This window comes from Capricornis sumatraensis, chromosome 6 (genome assembly GCF_032405125.1).
Source record: "Capricornis sumatraensis isolate serow.1 chromosome 6, serow.2, whole genome shotgun sequence".
NCBI classification, from domain to species: domain Eukaryota; kingdom Metazoa; phylum Chordata; class Mammalia; order Artiodactyla; family Bovidae; genus Capricornis; species Capricornis sumatraensis.
This window is the reverse complement of record NC_091074.1, coordinates 46,436,796-46,452,407: the sequence shown is the minus strand read 5'-3', so window position 1 is coordinate 46,452,407 and position 15,612 is coordinate 46,436,796. Positions and strand designations below refer to the sequence as shown.

The window sequence follows — 15,612 nt, the reverse complement described above, 5'->3', positions numbered from 1 at the left end:
TGACCTTGTTTACTCCTCTACCTCAGCACATTGCATAATGCCCTGGTCCTACTGTACCAGGAACAGAGTTCAGTGACCTGGGTACTACTCCCTGAGAATCTGCAGGTGGGTCTCTCACTGTTCCTGCTTCTCAGAATTCAGAATGAACGCTTCCTCCTTTCATAATGCCACAAAAGAGCCTTTCCTTTGTCACTTTCACCTAAAATATCAAGGAGAACTCTGTACCAACCACTACTCCAAATATACTTTCTGATAGAAAATAAGCTGATTTAGCTGTTAAATTGCTAGGTCTAGGTTTTAATTTCCCACATATGTGAACTTTGACAAAAACTGGGAAAATGTTGAGCACGTAGGTTATATGGGTCAAGATACCTGTTACACTCCAACACACACACACAAATGCAAATACATATACATTATTCCCCATTCTTAACCCATTCCCCAAACACTCAATATGATGATTGTTTTTGCCACAATCATATAGGAAAATGTTTTCTTTTGCTTTTTAGACAATCTAAAAACAATATGCCTAAGTTATTACAGAGTATATATAATTGTACCATTTATATTAAAAAATTAATGTATATGCATATTATATGTTAACAGAATAGCTCTGGGATGATTCTTAAGAAACTGATAAATGAGAAGGCTTCTTGCTTTTTCCTGTGTATCTTTTCATGATTTTGAGTTCAAGACAATATGCCTGTATTATTAAAAAATTTTAAATTAAAATGTTATGCACAGAACAAAATCCTCCTTGTGAAATACATTGGTGAAGATACCTACAGTCCCCGCAGTGGCTGGCTGTCCTCAGAGCATTTTCCATGCAGCCCAGCAGCACCCAGAGTGGAGCAGCCACTCAACCAGCAAGAGCCATCCTCCCACGCCCTGCCCTTCGTGTGCTTGGCAAGATGCTCAGGAAAGGACTCCAAGGAAATCAGCAGGATTGAAAACCAACAAACTCATATTTGAATTTGCCCAGAGAGGCCTTTTTCTGCCAGAGGCTACAGGGAAAAGCTGGGGCTAGAATGTGAGGACAGAGACTGACTTAGCATTTTTCTTGCCAACTTGTAGATCCCTGGATTCAAAGCTGCTCAGGAACATGGGGTGGGGTCAGGGGCTCTCAATTCAACATAAACAAACCATGGGTGATAGCATATATCAGGATTTTCTGATTTCCTGAGTGAAAGCCAGAATTTGCCCTCTAACTCCGTCCCCATGTGCAGCCTTTCTCTAAGGTCAACCTTTCTCCCTCCTCCATAAATAAGTGGGGTTAAGCCAGGCTTAACCCCACTTACTTAGCCCATAAACCCTACTCCCTCTTATCTGTCAAGTTTCTTTCCCTGGTGAAGAAATTGCCCAACCACAGTCTGTTGAATCACTGAATCTGTTCAGTCCAGGAAGCTAAACCAACCCATAAGCTCTGCATAATGCAGAATTTTGCTGTTGTTCAGTCGCTAAGTCGTGTCCGACTCTTGCGATTCCATGGACTGTAGACTGCCAGGCTCCTCTGTCAATGGGATCTCCCAGGCAAGAATCCTGGAGTGGGCTGCAGAAGGACATGGAAACTCTAAACTGAAAACTCTGTAAGACTGGGAGGGGGGAGCCCATCCCACGTATCAGGACGTGGTCTGGGCAGCACCACACAGGCCTGATGCCCCATCCCCAATCCTGCCAGGCTCTTTCCCATCTTCTTGCTCAGCCAATTAACACCCAACCTCACCTAGCCCCTCATGACCCTCAGGAATTAGAACCCTCTGTCAGGTACTTCCAGCTTGGAGGAGCCAAGGCATATCCAATCCGCATTTCTGATGCCTCTTTGTCCCTACAGTTCTACCTTCTCACCCAGGAGATACATAAAGAATACAGGCATATGGAGAAATTTGTAATCCACCCCAGAATCTCACCAACTAAATTATAACCTCTTTGTGGGCAGGGGCATAATGGTTTCCTAGGCATATAGTAGGTGCTCAGAAAATGCAAGTGAATGAAAATTCACCTAAACCCCCACACATAATTAGCTCAATATTCACAACAAATCATGCATTACAGAATCCACGAAGACAAATCAATGTGCAAATTGTTCTTACATCCCTAAAGGCACAAGCTTCAGAGAAACATTTCTAAATAGAAACTTGCAGCTATGAAGCAAATTCTGTGAAATAAGTTCAGTGACTGCAATAATTTCATATTTTCCAAAATTTTCTTTCCTTATTGTTTAATCAGTTAGTATATTGATGATATAGACATTGAGAATCCTTACAAAATAAATCCCCAGTTTGCATTTTTATTAAAATACTGCACGTTTAACAAGTAAAACAAACCTCAGTAGTCAAAACCAGATCTAAGATTTCTAAAAGTAAAGCACAGTGTCATTTGGTCGGGGGGGAAAGAGGACATAAGGAATAGAAGCCAGAGCACCTACCCTCCGACAAGCAGCTCACAACCTCACTGTTGACCAGCTTCCTTAGGGCTCTGAGTTGACTCAGGTTAGCAGGTCAGGCCCCCAATCTCATTCCCATAACATGGTCACTGAGCTTCCACCCCAATGTGCCTCACATCTCCCAGCCTATGTGGGCCTTGAAGTCCTTGGCCACTTGACTTCACCAATCCTCCACCTCAGCTAAACTCAGACATCCCATTTCTGTTTCTGCTCCCCTGTCACTAAATGATGTTGGATGAGGGGACCCTTGCAAACTTCATAGATTCAAGGCATCAAATCTCAGCAGGGAACTTCCTTGCTGGCGGCCACCTGCTAATGCAGGGGACAGGGGTTTCATCCCTGGGACGGGATGACCCTACATGCTGCAGAGGAACCAAGCCAGTGTGCCACAACTCCTGAAGCCTGCATGCTCTCGGGCCCTCGAGCCACAACTAAGGAGCCCAAGGGCTGCAACTACTGAAGCCCACATGCCCTAGGGCCAGCAAGCCACAAATACTGAGCCTGCATGCTGCAACTACTGACGCCCACGTGCCTAGAGCCTCTGCTCCACAATGAGAAGCCCACGCACCACAGCCAGAGTAGACCCCACTCTCTGCAATTAGAGAAAGCCCACGCACAGCAGCTAAGACCCAACACAGTAAAGAAAAAGAACTCAACACAGTGAAAACAAACAAACAAACAAACAAAACCTCATAACAAATGTCAGCAGGTCTTCCATGCAAGGTGATTTAGGTTCCTCACTACCCAGATGGTCACGTTCTCACTTTTCTAATACTCAGTCTCACCCTCTCTGTCTCTCACACAGATCTTTAGACAGGCAGCCCCTAAACTCCTCCCACCGCAGTGTCCTAACGTCATCAGGTAGACTTTCTTACCTCTGATCCCTAAAGCAGTTCAGAATTTGACACTAAGTCCACAAGCCCTGACTTAAGATTTATCCTTTGGCCTCTTGGATTACTTCATCTCAGGCTACTCTGCAGTCCATCCTTTTCCATGCTGTTTCCCCATGTCCTGGCTTCTACTTTCTTCCCAATACTCCATCACTAGGAAATCTTGCTCACTCTCATTAATTCATTCAGAAGAGTCACTAAATCTATAACTCCAATTCTAGTCTTTCTCTTGAGCTCTAGACTTGTATTTTCAACTACTGCTTTAGCTTCTTCAAATGCATATTCCACCAACACCTCAAATTCAATTCTCCTCAAACAAGACTCATAGTCTCATCTTCCTCCAGGACCCTCCTCTTCTCCCTGTTCATGCTGTTAATATCACCATCACCCCAAGACACTCAGCCTAGAAACTGACCTACAGTCCAACCTGCTGCCCCTCTGGGCCAACCACCATGTTTGTACCAAAGCATACTTCCCAGGCTACTCCCAGACAACTACTAAGCCCAGTAGAATGAACGCAGGCCCACTTCTGTAAAGATGGGGGACTCTGGAGGATGACTTTGGCTCAAGGACTCCACGCAGACTGACCAAAATTTTTTAGATCTGTGTTGCAGTCTCTGATTCTTCTTACCCAATTCTCCTTTCATCCCTCTTCTCCACCTGCGTCACAATCTAAAAGCTCCCTAGTCTTCCCCTGCTCCCACTTTTCCAACTCTAATATCCTTGTAGCGACTGCTTCCTGGTAGACCTGAACTAACGCACATTTAAAATTTCACCTCTAACCTCTCCAATAAGCTCCCAGTTGGCCCCCTTGCCTGTATCTCAGAGGCACTCGGCCAAACACAATTTGAATGTATACTTCCTTCTGTAGTAACTGTCAAGGTCTCCCCATTACGTACAGGAAAACAAATCCTTTATCACAGCTTTGGGCCCTTCATATCTTGCTTTCTATACATCTCAGCAGCTCAATATTCTATACATAGTTTACTCACCATCCTCAAATAACCATGCATGTTCACACTTCCACCCTTCTGTTCATGCCATAACCTCAGCCCAAGCATTCACCCTATTTGTAGAACTGAGGAGCTATTCACTATCTGAACCTACAGTCAGGGATCATATCTTTATCACCCTTTACCTCCTGACTCTTGCATTCTCAGTGCCTAAGCAGTATCTTATTTTCTATTGAAGTTTCTCAATAAATGAGGCATGAAAGTGAATGGAGAAGGTCATAGATGTAGATCTGGACACAACAGTTTATAACCCGATGGTAACAAAGGGGACTAGGCTGGGAGATTTAGGATATGAGCAAATGGCTCTATGTACCTTAACAGTCCTCAAGAGTAATGCCATATTTAAAACATGGTATAATTGATTTCATTTTTATAGCACTGAATATTTTTTAAAGTTAGGTAAAATTCATTATCATTTATAATACTAAGTATATGTTAATTTAGATGAATGTGATAGTTTAAGAAATATGTTTGCAGAAGATTTTTAGGGCAGTAAAAAACCCTTTATGCTGCTATAATGGTGGCTACATATCAGTATATATTTGCTCAATTTCACAGAATGCACAACACCAAGAGGGAACGCTAACATGAACTTTAGACTCTGGGTGATGATGATGTGTCTCTGTAGGTCCACTGGTTGTTAACAAATGTACCATTCTGGTGGAAGATGTTGACAATGAAGGAGTCTCTGCATTTGGGGAGGCGAGGGCTATACAGGACCTCTCTGTACTTTCTGCTCAATGTTGCTGTGAACCTAAAACTGCTCTGAAAAGGAATGTCTATTTTAAAAAATTATGTCTATAATCTTATTTACACACTCCTCCCTTCAAAAGGTGGAAACTAATTCCCCTTCCCTTGAATTTGGACCAAGCTTAATGACTCACTCTAATGAACAGAATATGATATAAATGATACTATAGGACTTTCAAGGCGAGGTTATAAAAAGGATAGCTTCTGCCTGGCTTTCCTTCTCTCTTGAATCACTGGCTCTGCATGAATCCAGTTGCCATGCTGTGAAAACACTCACTCAAGCAGAATGTGGACTGACCTGTGTGAGGAGGCACCAGGGCCTCCCACTGACAGCCAGCACCAACTTCCCAGCCATGTGAATGGAACTGGCTCCTCCAGCTCTGGTTGAGCATCCACCAGTGTGGAACCACAACCTCACGAGTGACTCAGAGCCAGAACCCCCTGGTTTAGTTGCTTCTGGATTCCCGACCTCAGAATCTATGAGGATAATAAATGTTTGCTGTTGTTTTAAGCCAGTGTTTTGTAGTAATTTCTTATAAAGCAAGAGATAAGGAATAGAGCACCTTTTCCAAAGAAGAACCAATACTTTAACATATTGTTAAAGAACTTCATTTATATAAAATCTTTGATGATGCTGGATGAATTCCATGATCCTTTACCAAGGTGAAGGGGAAAAAGTTGTTTTACATTTTAAGTTCTTTGTCTCAATCACATGACCTATTTGGTGCCTCATCACCTTACGTCAGCATGTTTGTATGTTTGTATGTCAAAAAATAAGAAAGTCCTGTGAAAGGATGCCAATCCAAAATGGAATCTAAGGATATGAAAATGGAGAATCTCATACCTGCTCCCTCGGAAGAATGGAACTTGAGGACTGAGAAATTGATTTCCTATAAATACCTGATTTCTACAAGGCTGGGACTTATCTCCAGACCAATGAACATCCACCAAATATCTCTCCATAATCAAGCCAACAAACGTACTGTCTGGGTTCCAGCTAGATGGCCCTCTCTCTGTGCTCCCTGCCCACAAACACAACCCACCCTAGACCTTCAGCTACCTTTGCAGCCTCTACAGCAGGTGCCTCCCAGACTGTGCCTCCTCTGCTGCTCCCACATAGACTCAGATTTCCGGTGATTTGAGCTTGCTTACCTCTTTATTTAGGTTCTTTATTCAGTTTACCTCTTTATTTAAGTTGATAGTCCAAAACATGTTAATGCTTAGAATGATACTTTACAAAGAGTGAGATTTCTCACTTGGTGCAAAGCTTTGACTAGATGGACCTTGGTTGGCAAAGAAATCTCTGCTTTTTAATACGCTATCTAGGTTGGTCACAGCTTTTCTTCCGAGGAGCAAACATCTTTTAATTTCATGGCTGCAGTCACCACCCGCAGTGATTGTGGAGCCCCAAAAGGAAAGTCTCTCACTGTTTCCATTGTTTCCCCATCTATTTGCCATGAAGTGATGGGACTGGATGCCATGATCTTAGTTTTCTGAATGTTGAGTTTTAAGCCAACTTTTCTCCTCTTTTACTTTCATGAAGAGGCTCTTTAGTTCTTCGCTTTCTGCTATAAGGGTGGTGTCGTAGATGAGAGTGGGGTGCCTAGGTAGCCTCAGCATGGGGCTGGTCAGCAGGAAGGCCAAGTGACTGGAAAGGTGGAACTCTCAGGGCCACCCACTGACCTCTAGAAGTAGGAAGGGCATAGGAGCTTAAGAGTAAGCTCTATAAAAACAACAGATTTGATGAGTTTCTAGAATGGCTACTACATTCCTGTGCTGGGAAAGGGATGCACCCCAGTCCCATGGGGACAAAAGCTCCTGTGCTTGGGACCCTTTCAGACCCCACCCTATGCTGTTGTTTAGTCATGTCCAACTCCATGGACTGCAGCATGCCAGGCTTCCCTGTCCTTCACTATCTCCTGGAGTTTGCTCAAATTCATGTTCATTGAATTGGTGATGGTATCTAACCATCTCATCCTCTGCCACCCCCTGTACCTTTTGCCTATCCTATGTATCTCTTCATTTAGGTGTTCACCTGTATCCCTTATAACATCCTTCTAATAAACTGGTAAACATAAGGAAACATTTCCATATATTTCGTGAGCCACGCTAGCAAATTAATTGAACCAGAGGAAGGAATCCAACTTATAGCTCATTCGTCAGTGCTGCAATGGTAAAGAATCTGCCTGTCAGGGCAGGAGACACGAGAGACTCATTCAGTCCCGGGGTCAGGAAGATCCCCTGGAGGAGGAAATGGCGACCTGCTCCAATATTCTTGCCTGGAAAATTCCATGAACAGAGGAGCCTGGTGAGCTACAGTTGATGGGGTTGCAAAGCGGTGGACATAACTGAGGGACTGAGCACAGCAGGTCAGAAGCACAGGTGACAATCCCGACTTGTGATTAACATCTGAAGTGGGGGCAGTCATGGGGAGTTAATATGTGAAGTCTGATGCTATATGCAGGTAGATAGTGTCAGAAGTGATTTAAATTGTAGGATGTCCCCTGAGAATTGAAATACTGCTTCGTGGTGTTGAAAAATATCCCAGAATCCCCCAAATCATCAGTGTAATTATTCTATTAAGAGGCCATCAAAGATGAGACTATAATAATACTCAAATAATTCTGTAATCATGCCTAGCACATTGAATTTTGCCATCTTATTTTTCTCACTGAAGGTGCTGCCTTTTTGAGTTTTCTCCTTCTTATAATAACATATTTACACACAAAAAAAAATACATAGTCAATAAAAAAGATATTGTCTTTGTTTCTATAGATAGAGGAGATATCTATAAAAGATATATTTCAACTTTTTACACTGCTTTCAGAAATCCCAGTTTTTCTATTTAACTTCACATCATTTCTGTACATTTACAGCATTTTATTCATAGTTCTTATGACATCTTGGACATTTTAACTTTTGAACTCAAGTCACATTAAGACATAAGCCCACTGAAGAGAGTGATTATGTTTATTCATACATTTATCCTCGCAATGCCTTGCCAATAGTAAATAGTCATAAACACTTACAATTTAGGCAATAGGTTGACTGTACAAGCTTTCAGTCACATCAGTAGGGGTCTGCCCCATAAGAATTAATGACAAAAATATAAGGACAACAGACTACTATGAGAGTCTAAACATACAAACAGACAATGGCCAGACCATATATAACTATAAAATTTTCACCTACCACTTGCAGCAACCTGCTCAGGAAACCAACCCCCTAATCCACAATAAACCACCCCTGAGCCAGCTTGCTTCAGACTAGACTAGCAGAAAGCTGTCTTTTGCTATCTCCAGCGACAATGGCAGAAAATAAACAATAACTTCTCTAGCAATCAGCCCAAAAGAGCCAGGACTTGATTAATAACTGACAACTACACTAATCTTGGTCCCTGCTTCCAATCTAGAACCAACCAGACAAAGCTGAACAAACAGCCTTAAGCAATCACAAGGAAAATCCTGCTTTAGATGGAAGACTTGCTTTTGTTGGCCTACCTACATCTTGCTCAGGCCAACAGGGTGCTCCTGAAGGCCTTCCTACTCCTCTGTAAAACAAAAGGCTGACTTCTATAGCAAGTTCAGAATAAACAGCCTTTGCTTTTCTCCTTTGGCTGGTCTTTGTTTATTTCCACAGTTGTATAAGAAGAATCCATCGGAATTATCCTAAAGATGAAATAACAATTCATATATGCTGGGATCTCAAGAAGCCAGAAATGGCCAAAGGAGAGATTTGTCACAGACTGCAGGCTGCACCTGACAACAGACTTAGTCCAGCTGAAAGATAGCTGATATCCACAGCTAGGAGAATAGATGCCCTGTCGGTGTCCTTGGGGTCAGTTCAGAAGAGTGGGTCACCTGGGTGACAGAGTTGCCACCTGCAGCTGCATTGCACAACACTGCACCCTTTGCTCACTGCCCTCCATTAACCATTTGTTAAAATCACTCTAAACAATATTGGTTGGAACATTAGGTTGTCACAAGTCCATCAAAAGTCTCATTCTGACAGCTCAGCTGCCCAGTTCAGGTCAAATAACTTGAACATTTAAGGGTTTAGTGTTTCCCCTCTCTTCCTAATAAGCATGCTCATAATAAGCAATGTGCAGTTTTCTGTAAACTTGAAACCTTGCTGCTTCTGTGAAGTTATGGGCTACTTCAGTCTGGTTCACTTGAGATGACTTCACTGAAAATACTACACAGAGAAACATATCATAGCTGAAAGTGAGTGGTGTGATTCATAAAGTATATTAAGTCTTATATTAATTGCAAAATAAATAATAGTTACTGTAGAAAAATCTAGAAAAAACAGAAGAATAAAAAGAAATCTAAAATCATTCATAATGGCACCATCTGGAGAAACAAATGTTTCCACTGACATAAATCCTAGTTTTTTTCCTTTGTGTATGCCAGTGGAGGGTGGGGGTTCACTTGAATGGGATGAACAAGTAGCTTTGTTTGTTTCCCTAAAGTATGGCTTACTGTGAAGATCAAGACTGAGATCAAGGCATTCTTTCAAGGCACTTCCTTACATGTCCGAGGGGAGGGGGAGCCTCCTACATGACAGCTGAACCATCCATGCTTCCCTGACTCTGTCAGCCTACTCTGTCCTGTATAATCTGTTCCCTCTGGCTACAGCAGTCTCCCCTGGCCTCATCCAACAGAGCATTACTACTTATCCTTCAACACTCAGCTCTGACCCTGCACCTCTCTTACCCCTTCCCTCTCCCTGGCAGTGGGCCTGAGTGTTCTCAGACCTGGGCTCTCAGCCTACTGTGGCATTTCCACCAGGGCAGCTGGTGGAGTGATTCCAGTGTGTTGGGCTTGTGGACACCTGTAAACTGGATACTGAGGAAGCGTCAGGACAAGGATTTTCTACTTTAGGGGACAATGAAGAGGACTGGAATGTGAACAGGGCCTGCACTGTATGGGTTGAATTCTGCCTCCACTGCTTACCAGTGGTGACCTTGGGCATGATTTTTACCCTCTGTATGTCATGGTTTTTGTATTTATTTTGGGCCACGCCACACACATGTAGAATCCTAGTTCCCTGACCAGAGATCCCTGCATTGGAAGCAAAGAGGCTTAACCATTGGACCACTAGGGAAGGACTGGTTTGTCCATTTTAAGTCAGAGTTGATAATGATAGTTACCTCATACGACTGCAATAAGGATTTAGTTAATATATGAAAAACATTTTAAAAAGAGCCCAGTACATGCTAAGTACTACATAATGGTTTGAGATCATAAAGTTATAAATAAGAACCCAAGTATCGCCATACTGCTTACAGCTCTCACAATCTTCTTTTATTCAGCAATGAGGGATTTAAGACATGTACTAGCTCTTAGTTTTCTCTCTACTCAGTGAACCTATATTTGGTCTAGGATTCCTCTGATTATGGCAGAACACAGGCACTCAGCTTTCGTGTGAAACCAGGTTTGGATCACGCTGCTCCACCAGTAAATGAAAACGCTTCTACTAGAGATTATCTGCACCAATTTGCTCTCCCCACGTGGAGCACATTCAATAACCATTGCAGAGTAAAACACTGATGCCTTTCTGATCCATTCTGCACCCCCATCCTCCCTATCCCCACTCCCAGCTCCCTTCCAAGAAGCAAGCTTTGTTGGAGAGCCCGTTTACTTCAGGGCAAGGGAGACTCCTGCCAGTCCAATATTTCCTGAGTCACCTCAGTCTAACCAGATGGAAGCAGCCCCAAACTTCACAGAAGCTGGGTTTAAAGTTTACACATAAATTATAAATTACTTATCAGAAGTCTGCTTCCAAAGGAAGGGGGAGAAATGGAATCTCCCAAGGTTCAAATTATTCGGCTGGAAAAAGGCAGTGACACTACAAGAGGCTAGATAACTTGGCCATGGTTCCTAGACTCTGATGCTCTTAAAGAACATTTTACAGTATATAGTAAAAGGGCCGACCTAAGCATTTTGTGACTTGGAAAGACTCAGGAAGAAATTTATTTGTTAAAATATTCACTGATGACTTGCTTTAAAAACATATAACTATGCTAAACATCCAACGAATCTGACTTCCTAAAGTTGAAATAAATAAAGCTTCCAGCCATCCCCAGGTCTCAATCGGACAAAAAGTTCATATTTTCTTGTATGAACAAGGTCCCTTCCATCAGGGGAAATGGTTCAGATTTGACACCAATAAAGGGAGCAGCCCTCAGCACAGCCTGAATTATAGCATCAGTCAGCTGGGGGCTGGACCTGCTTCATAACTCAAGTTGTATACTTGAAAACAAAATAAAGCCTACTTTCCACATATCTTTTCTGTCCCCAGACCTAAAGCAAACCAATTGTCTTCTCTTCCCTTGACTTCAGAAGATATAGCATTTTTATGATTCAAAACCAGGAGAATAGTTTCCTATTAAAAAAAAAAATTCAGCTCTGCCTCTCCACTTGAATTTTGTGTGTGTTGTGTGAATTCTTGCTCAGTCATAGATGTCAAATAATCTTGAGACCATTAAAATATTTTTAAATATAAAATAAAATTCTAAGAGAGTCTGTGGATAAATTAAGATTTCTTAAAAATCATTCAGACTTTAAAAGTACTGATGCCCTTCAGTGGGTATAAATAACAAAATCTGGATCTGAGATGGAACAATTGGAAGCTACTGGGATATAAATAACCTTGAGGTAGGAGGCCAGATGTCTGGGTCTCCCATTTTTGTCACTCCCCTATTTCAAGACTGTAGGCAGTTCTTTTTTCCCTTCTGAGTATCCCAATCTGCAGAGAAGTGAGGACATCTCGCAAGCCAAAGGATGGGCGAATCATATCTGGACAGGTGCCTGGCGAGTTGGGAATCCTCCGCACTTGCTTGTGCACTGCCTTCCCCAGCCCCACCCCGCCCGCGCCCCAGGAAGTTTGCTGGCTCCTTGCGCTGAGACAGAGAACTATTCCAGGGAGCCGAACATATTGCACCCTCTCCCGCCCCGTGCGGTACCCAGCACTGTTTTATCTAAACATTCTCCCTCCTGAGCAATCCTGACCCACAGATGGACTCTCAGAAACGACAGAAGACAAAACAGGCCAGAGCAAATGGAGTCTCCCGGTTACTTACAGACAGGGTCATCCATTTTCAAGGGTCTTTTCAGGCGGATGCTGGCAGGGATGGTCTTCTCGATCAGTTCATCAACGCTCTAAAATTTAAAATGCAAGCTCGTGAACACTGAAGGCAGAGGAAAGTGCTTCTGAGCTAAAAGTCACCTCTGTGTTTTGCATACACAAAGGCTTGTGGGGACTTCACTTAAATGGTCTAATTTTTAAAAAGAGTTTCTTTTTAAAAAGGACAACTTTAACAAACCAAAAATCACTCAGAGCGGGGGAAAATAATTAGGGTAGTAATTCGGCCACTCTGGCTTGGATTTTGGTGGGCAATCGGGGATAACTGGATAAATCGGGAGGTCCTTCTCTTGCAAAGTTAGAGCTCATCAGCAGGGCCGAACTAGGTTGTAAAATATACGATTTTGAGGCGCGAAGAGCTGGTGGAGGAGAAAGTAAGCTGGTGGGAGAAGTCTGGGGCACGCGGACCGAGCACGCGCGCTGGCTTCCACACCAGAGCCCCGGACCAGGGTGCAGGTCCCAAGTGAAGCGAAGCGGGGCTTCTGGTGGGGGCCAGGAGGCCGTGCGGGCTGAAGGCGAGGCGGGGGTGAGGCCCGGGAGAGCTGGGTTGGGGTCCTTACCGCCAGCCCCAGGGCCTGTAGCATCTCCTTCTGGTCTTTGTCCCCGGGGCCGATATGTCTCCGAGCGAAGTCGTCGTGTCTGGGGAGGAGGCGCTCGAGGAGGCGCGAGGCCCCGGCCCCGCCGCTATCCCCGCCGCCGCTACTTCTGTCACGGCCCCTCGGCGCCCACCGGGGGCCAGCTCCTCCAGCCAGGCGGCGGCCGCCCCCGACTCCGCAACCCAGACGCAGCCCCCAGGCCCTGGCGCAGGTCTGCATGGTGGTCGTCACCGTCCCCTGCCTGGGCCCGCGAGGCTCAGCCGGGGTTTCTGCTCTTTTCTGGTCGTAGTCCCCTGGGTGGCGACTGCCCCCAGGTGGCTGGAGCCCCTTCCCGAAGGATGACCGAAGGGACAGATGGATGTTCAGAGGCAATGAATGGGTCCCGCGCCGATCCCGGACACGCGCGCAAACTTGTTACTCCTCTCGAAGCACCTGCTTCGCACACTTTAAGCGTCGTTCTGGGGGTGGGCAGTGGGAAAGGCCCAGTGAAGGCACGGCCAATGAGAGTGAACGGAAGGGCGGGGCAGGGTCTGCCCTGCCCCGCCCCCTTTCCCTACCCTCTCCTCAGGCCCTCCGCGGACTCCTGCTGCTCTTCTCGCAGAGCCTTCCACCCTCAGTTACCCCTGCTCCATCTCTAGTGGATGCAGGGACCGGGAGCTCCCTGCGCTCGGTGCCCGAGGGCACAGGCGAAGTGCCTGGCGGATTCAGCTGAAATGGAAGGTGATTCCGACAGGGAGGCCAAACTCATAGAGTGAGTTAGTCTCAATTTTAGGGTATCTCCCTGTCATACCTCGTGGAAACCAATAATGCGCAGATGAGAGTTCTTATATAGCTGTAGAATCATGAACAAGTAATCCAACCTCTGAGCTTCGGTTTCCGCATCTAACAGAGCTGGATAGTATTTAAAAAGAGATCGTACATTGAAACTACAATCATAACACTAGCCTTGAACTCTTCTCTTTTCCCCTTTCCCGCCCTGCTCTCTCCCCCCCGCGGGGGGCGGGGGGGGGGTGGCTGTATGTGTGTGTGATATAAAAAATGCAAAAGATACAAAGGTATACATTTTGCACTGTCACCTTAGTTGAAATATTATTTATACCCGGATATTTTGGAAATCTAATCTCTCTAGCTATCTCTTGAGATTTTTACCAGAATGAGCTTTCAGAATTCCAACTCTGCTAATAGGAGGAAGAGTGAAGGACAGAACATTATTAGGCGTACTAAGATTAGGGAAAAACAGAACCTGTCCTCTTTCTCCTCTAAGCTTCCTCTTTCAGTCTTATTCTGCACACCCTGGGTTCTGTAACTCACAGGCACAGAGAGTAGGCAGAGAGGCAGGAAAATTGAAACCAGAAAACTGTAGGCAAAATGTGTGTGTGTGTGTGTGTGTGTGGCAGGCCAGGTAGGGGGTGAATGGTGAACTAGGAAGGCCTGGCTGAATATTTTTTAAGTTTTTCACTAGTTTGGAATTGAAATAGCCTTCATAAAAGTTGGGAGATATCCTTGGTGCTAGTTGCCATGGGATAAGACCGAAGCAGTGTGCGTTTATTTCCCATTCCTGACTATTCTCTATGGATCAGAGGGGCTGGAAGCGAGAGAACTATAATTCCCAGATTGGCTTCAGGCTTCTAGATGTTAGTCTTCTGTGAACAAGATACACTTGTGTGAGAATTGGAAAATGGAATAAAAGTAGAAACCATTTTCTTGTTTTTCTGACAGCAGCAGAGAGATGTATGGATGGCAGCAGACATGAAGTGATTCCTTACCAGCCATCCACGTTTGTACAGCGAGGCAGCTGTGTTCCCAATGGGAACATCCTGTGATTTTCCAACCTAGGAAGCAGCACAAGTTTCTCGCTGTCCTGGACTAGAGCTTCAGTGGTTGACCTGAAGATAATGGTGTTCTATCTACCCTGGTGGCTCAGAGATTAAAGCGTCTGCCTGCAATGTGGGAGACCCTGGTTCGATCCTTGGGTGAGGAAGATCCCCTGGAGAAGGAAATGGCAACCCACTCCAGGATTCTTGCCTGGAGAATCCCATGGAGGAAGGAGCCTGGTAGGCTACAGTCCACAGGGTCGCAAAGAGTCGGACACGACTGAGATACTTTACTCACTCATCTACCCTGTCTCTTGCTTTTCCAGTCCTTCCAGTGATTCTACATGCACCTATTCCTGGTACTTTAATCCAAGTATTGCTTGAAATATTTTGAGTGTTTTGTTTGTTTTCCTAAATAAACTTTAACAAAGACTTAACTGAACCCAAAAGTAGCTTTAAGATAGTAATCTTAAAGCTTAAAGGGATTAGCTATCTGGCCCAATTCTGTTTGAAGTCAATGATAATGTTATCACTAGTGGAGAATGAGATCATGATAGTCTTAGGCAGAAATGGTAAGTTATTTAAATTATCAGTCTGGGGCTTCCCTGGTGGTTCAGTGAAAAAAGAAACCGCCTGCCAATGCAGGAGACATGGGTTTGATCCCTGATCCAGGAAGATCCCACATGCTGCAAAGCAGCTAAGCCCTTGTGCCACAACTATTGAGGCAGCACTCTAGAGCCCCGGAACCAAAACTACTGAAGCTTGAGTGCCCTAGAGCCCATGCTCTGCAACTGGAGAAGCCACTGCAAAGAGAAGCCACACATCACAACTAGAGAGTAGGCCCTCCCTGCTAAAACTAGAGAAAATCCTGCACAGCAACAAAGACCCAGCACAGCCAAAAATAAAATAAATTAATTAAAAATATAGATAACAGTGGGGAATAAATTTCCTATTGAAGAC

The 15,612-nt window shown here is 44.4% G+C and overlaps 1 protein-coding gene across 1 annotated transcript in view; it reads right to left on the bottom strand.

The window, feature by feature from the left end:
- GLDC (glycine decarboxylase) overlaps positions 1-13,057 on the bottom strand; it is an 82,801-nt gene extending 69,744 nt beyond the window's left edge. The window contains exons 1-2 of the mRNA XM_068973880.1: positions 12,803-13,057; positions 12,181-12,259 (exon numbers count right to left, since the gene is read on the bottom strand). Of these exons, the coding sequence (XP_068829981.1) occupies positions 12,181-12,259; positions 12,803-13,057 (334 nt within the window). The remainder of the gene's footprint in view (positions 1-12,180; positions 12,260-12,802) is intronic.
- Between the last annotated feature and the right edge of the window lie 2,555 nt (positions 13,058-15,612).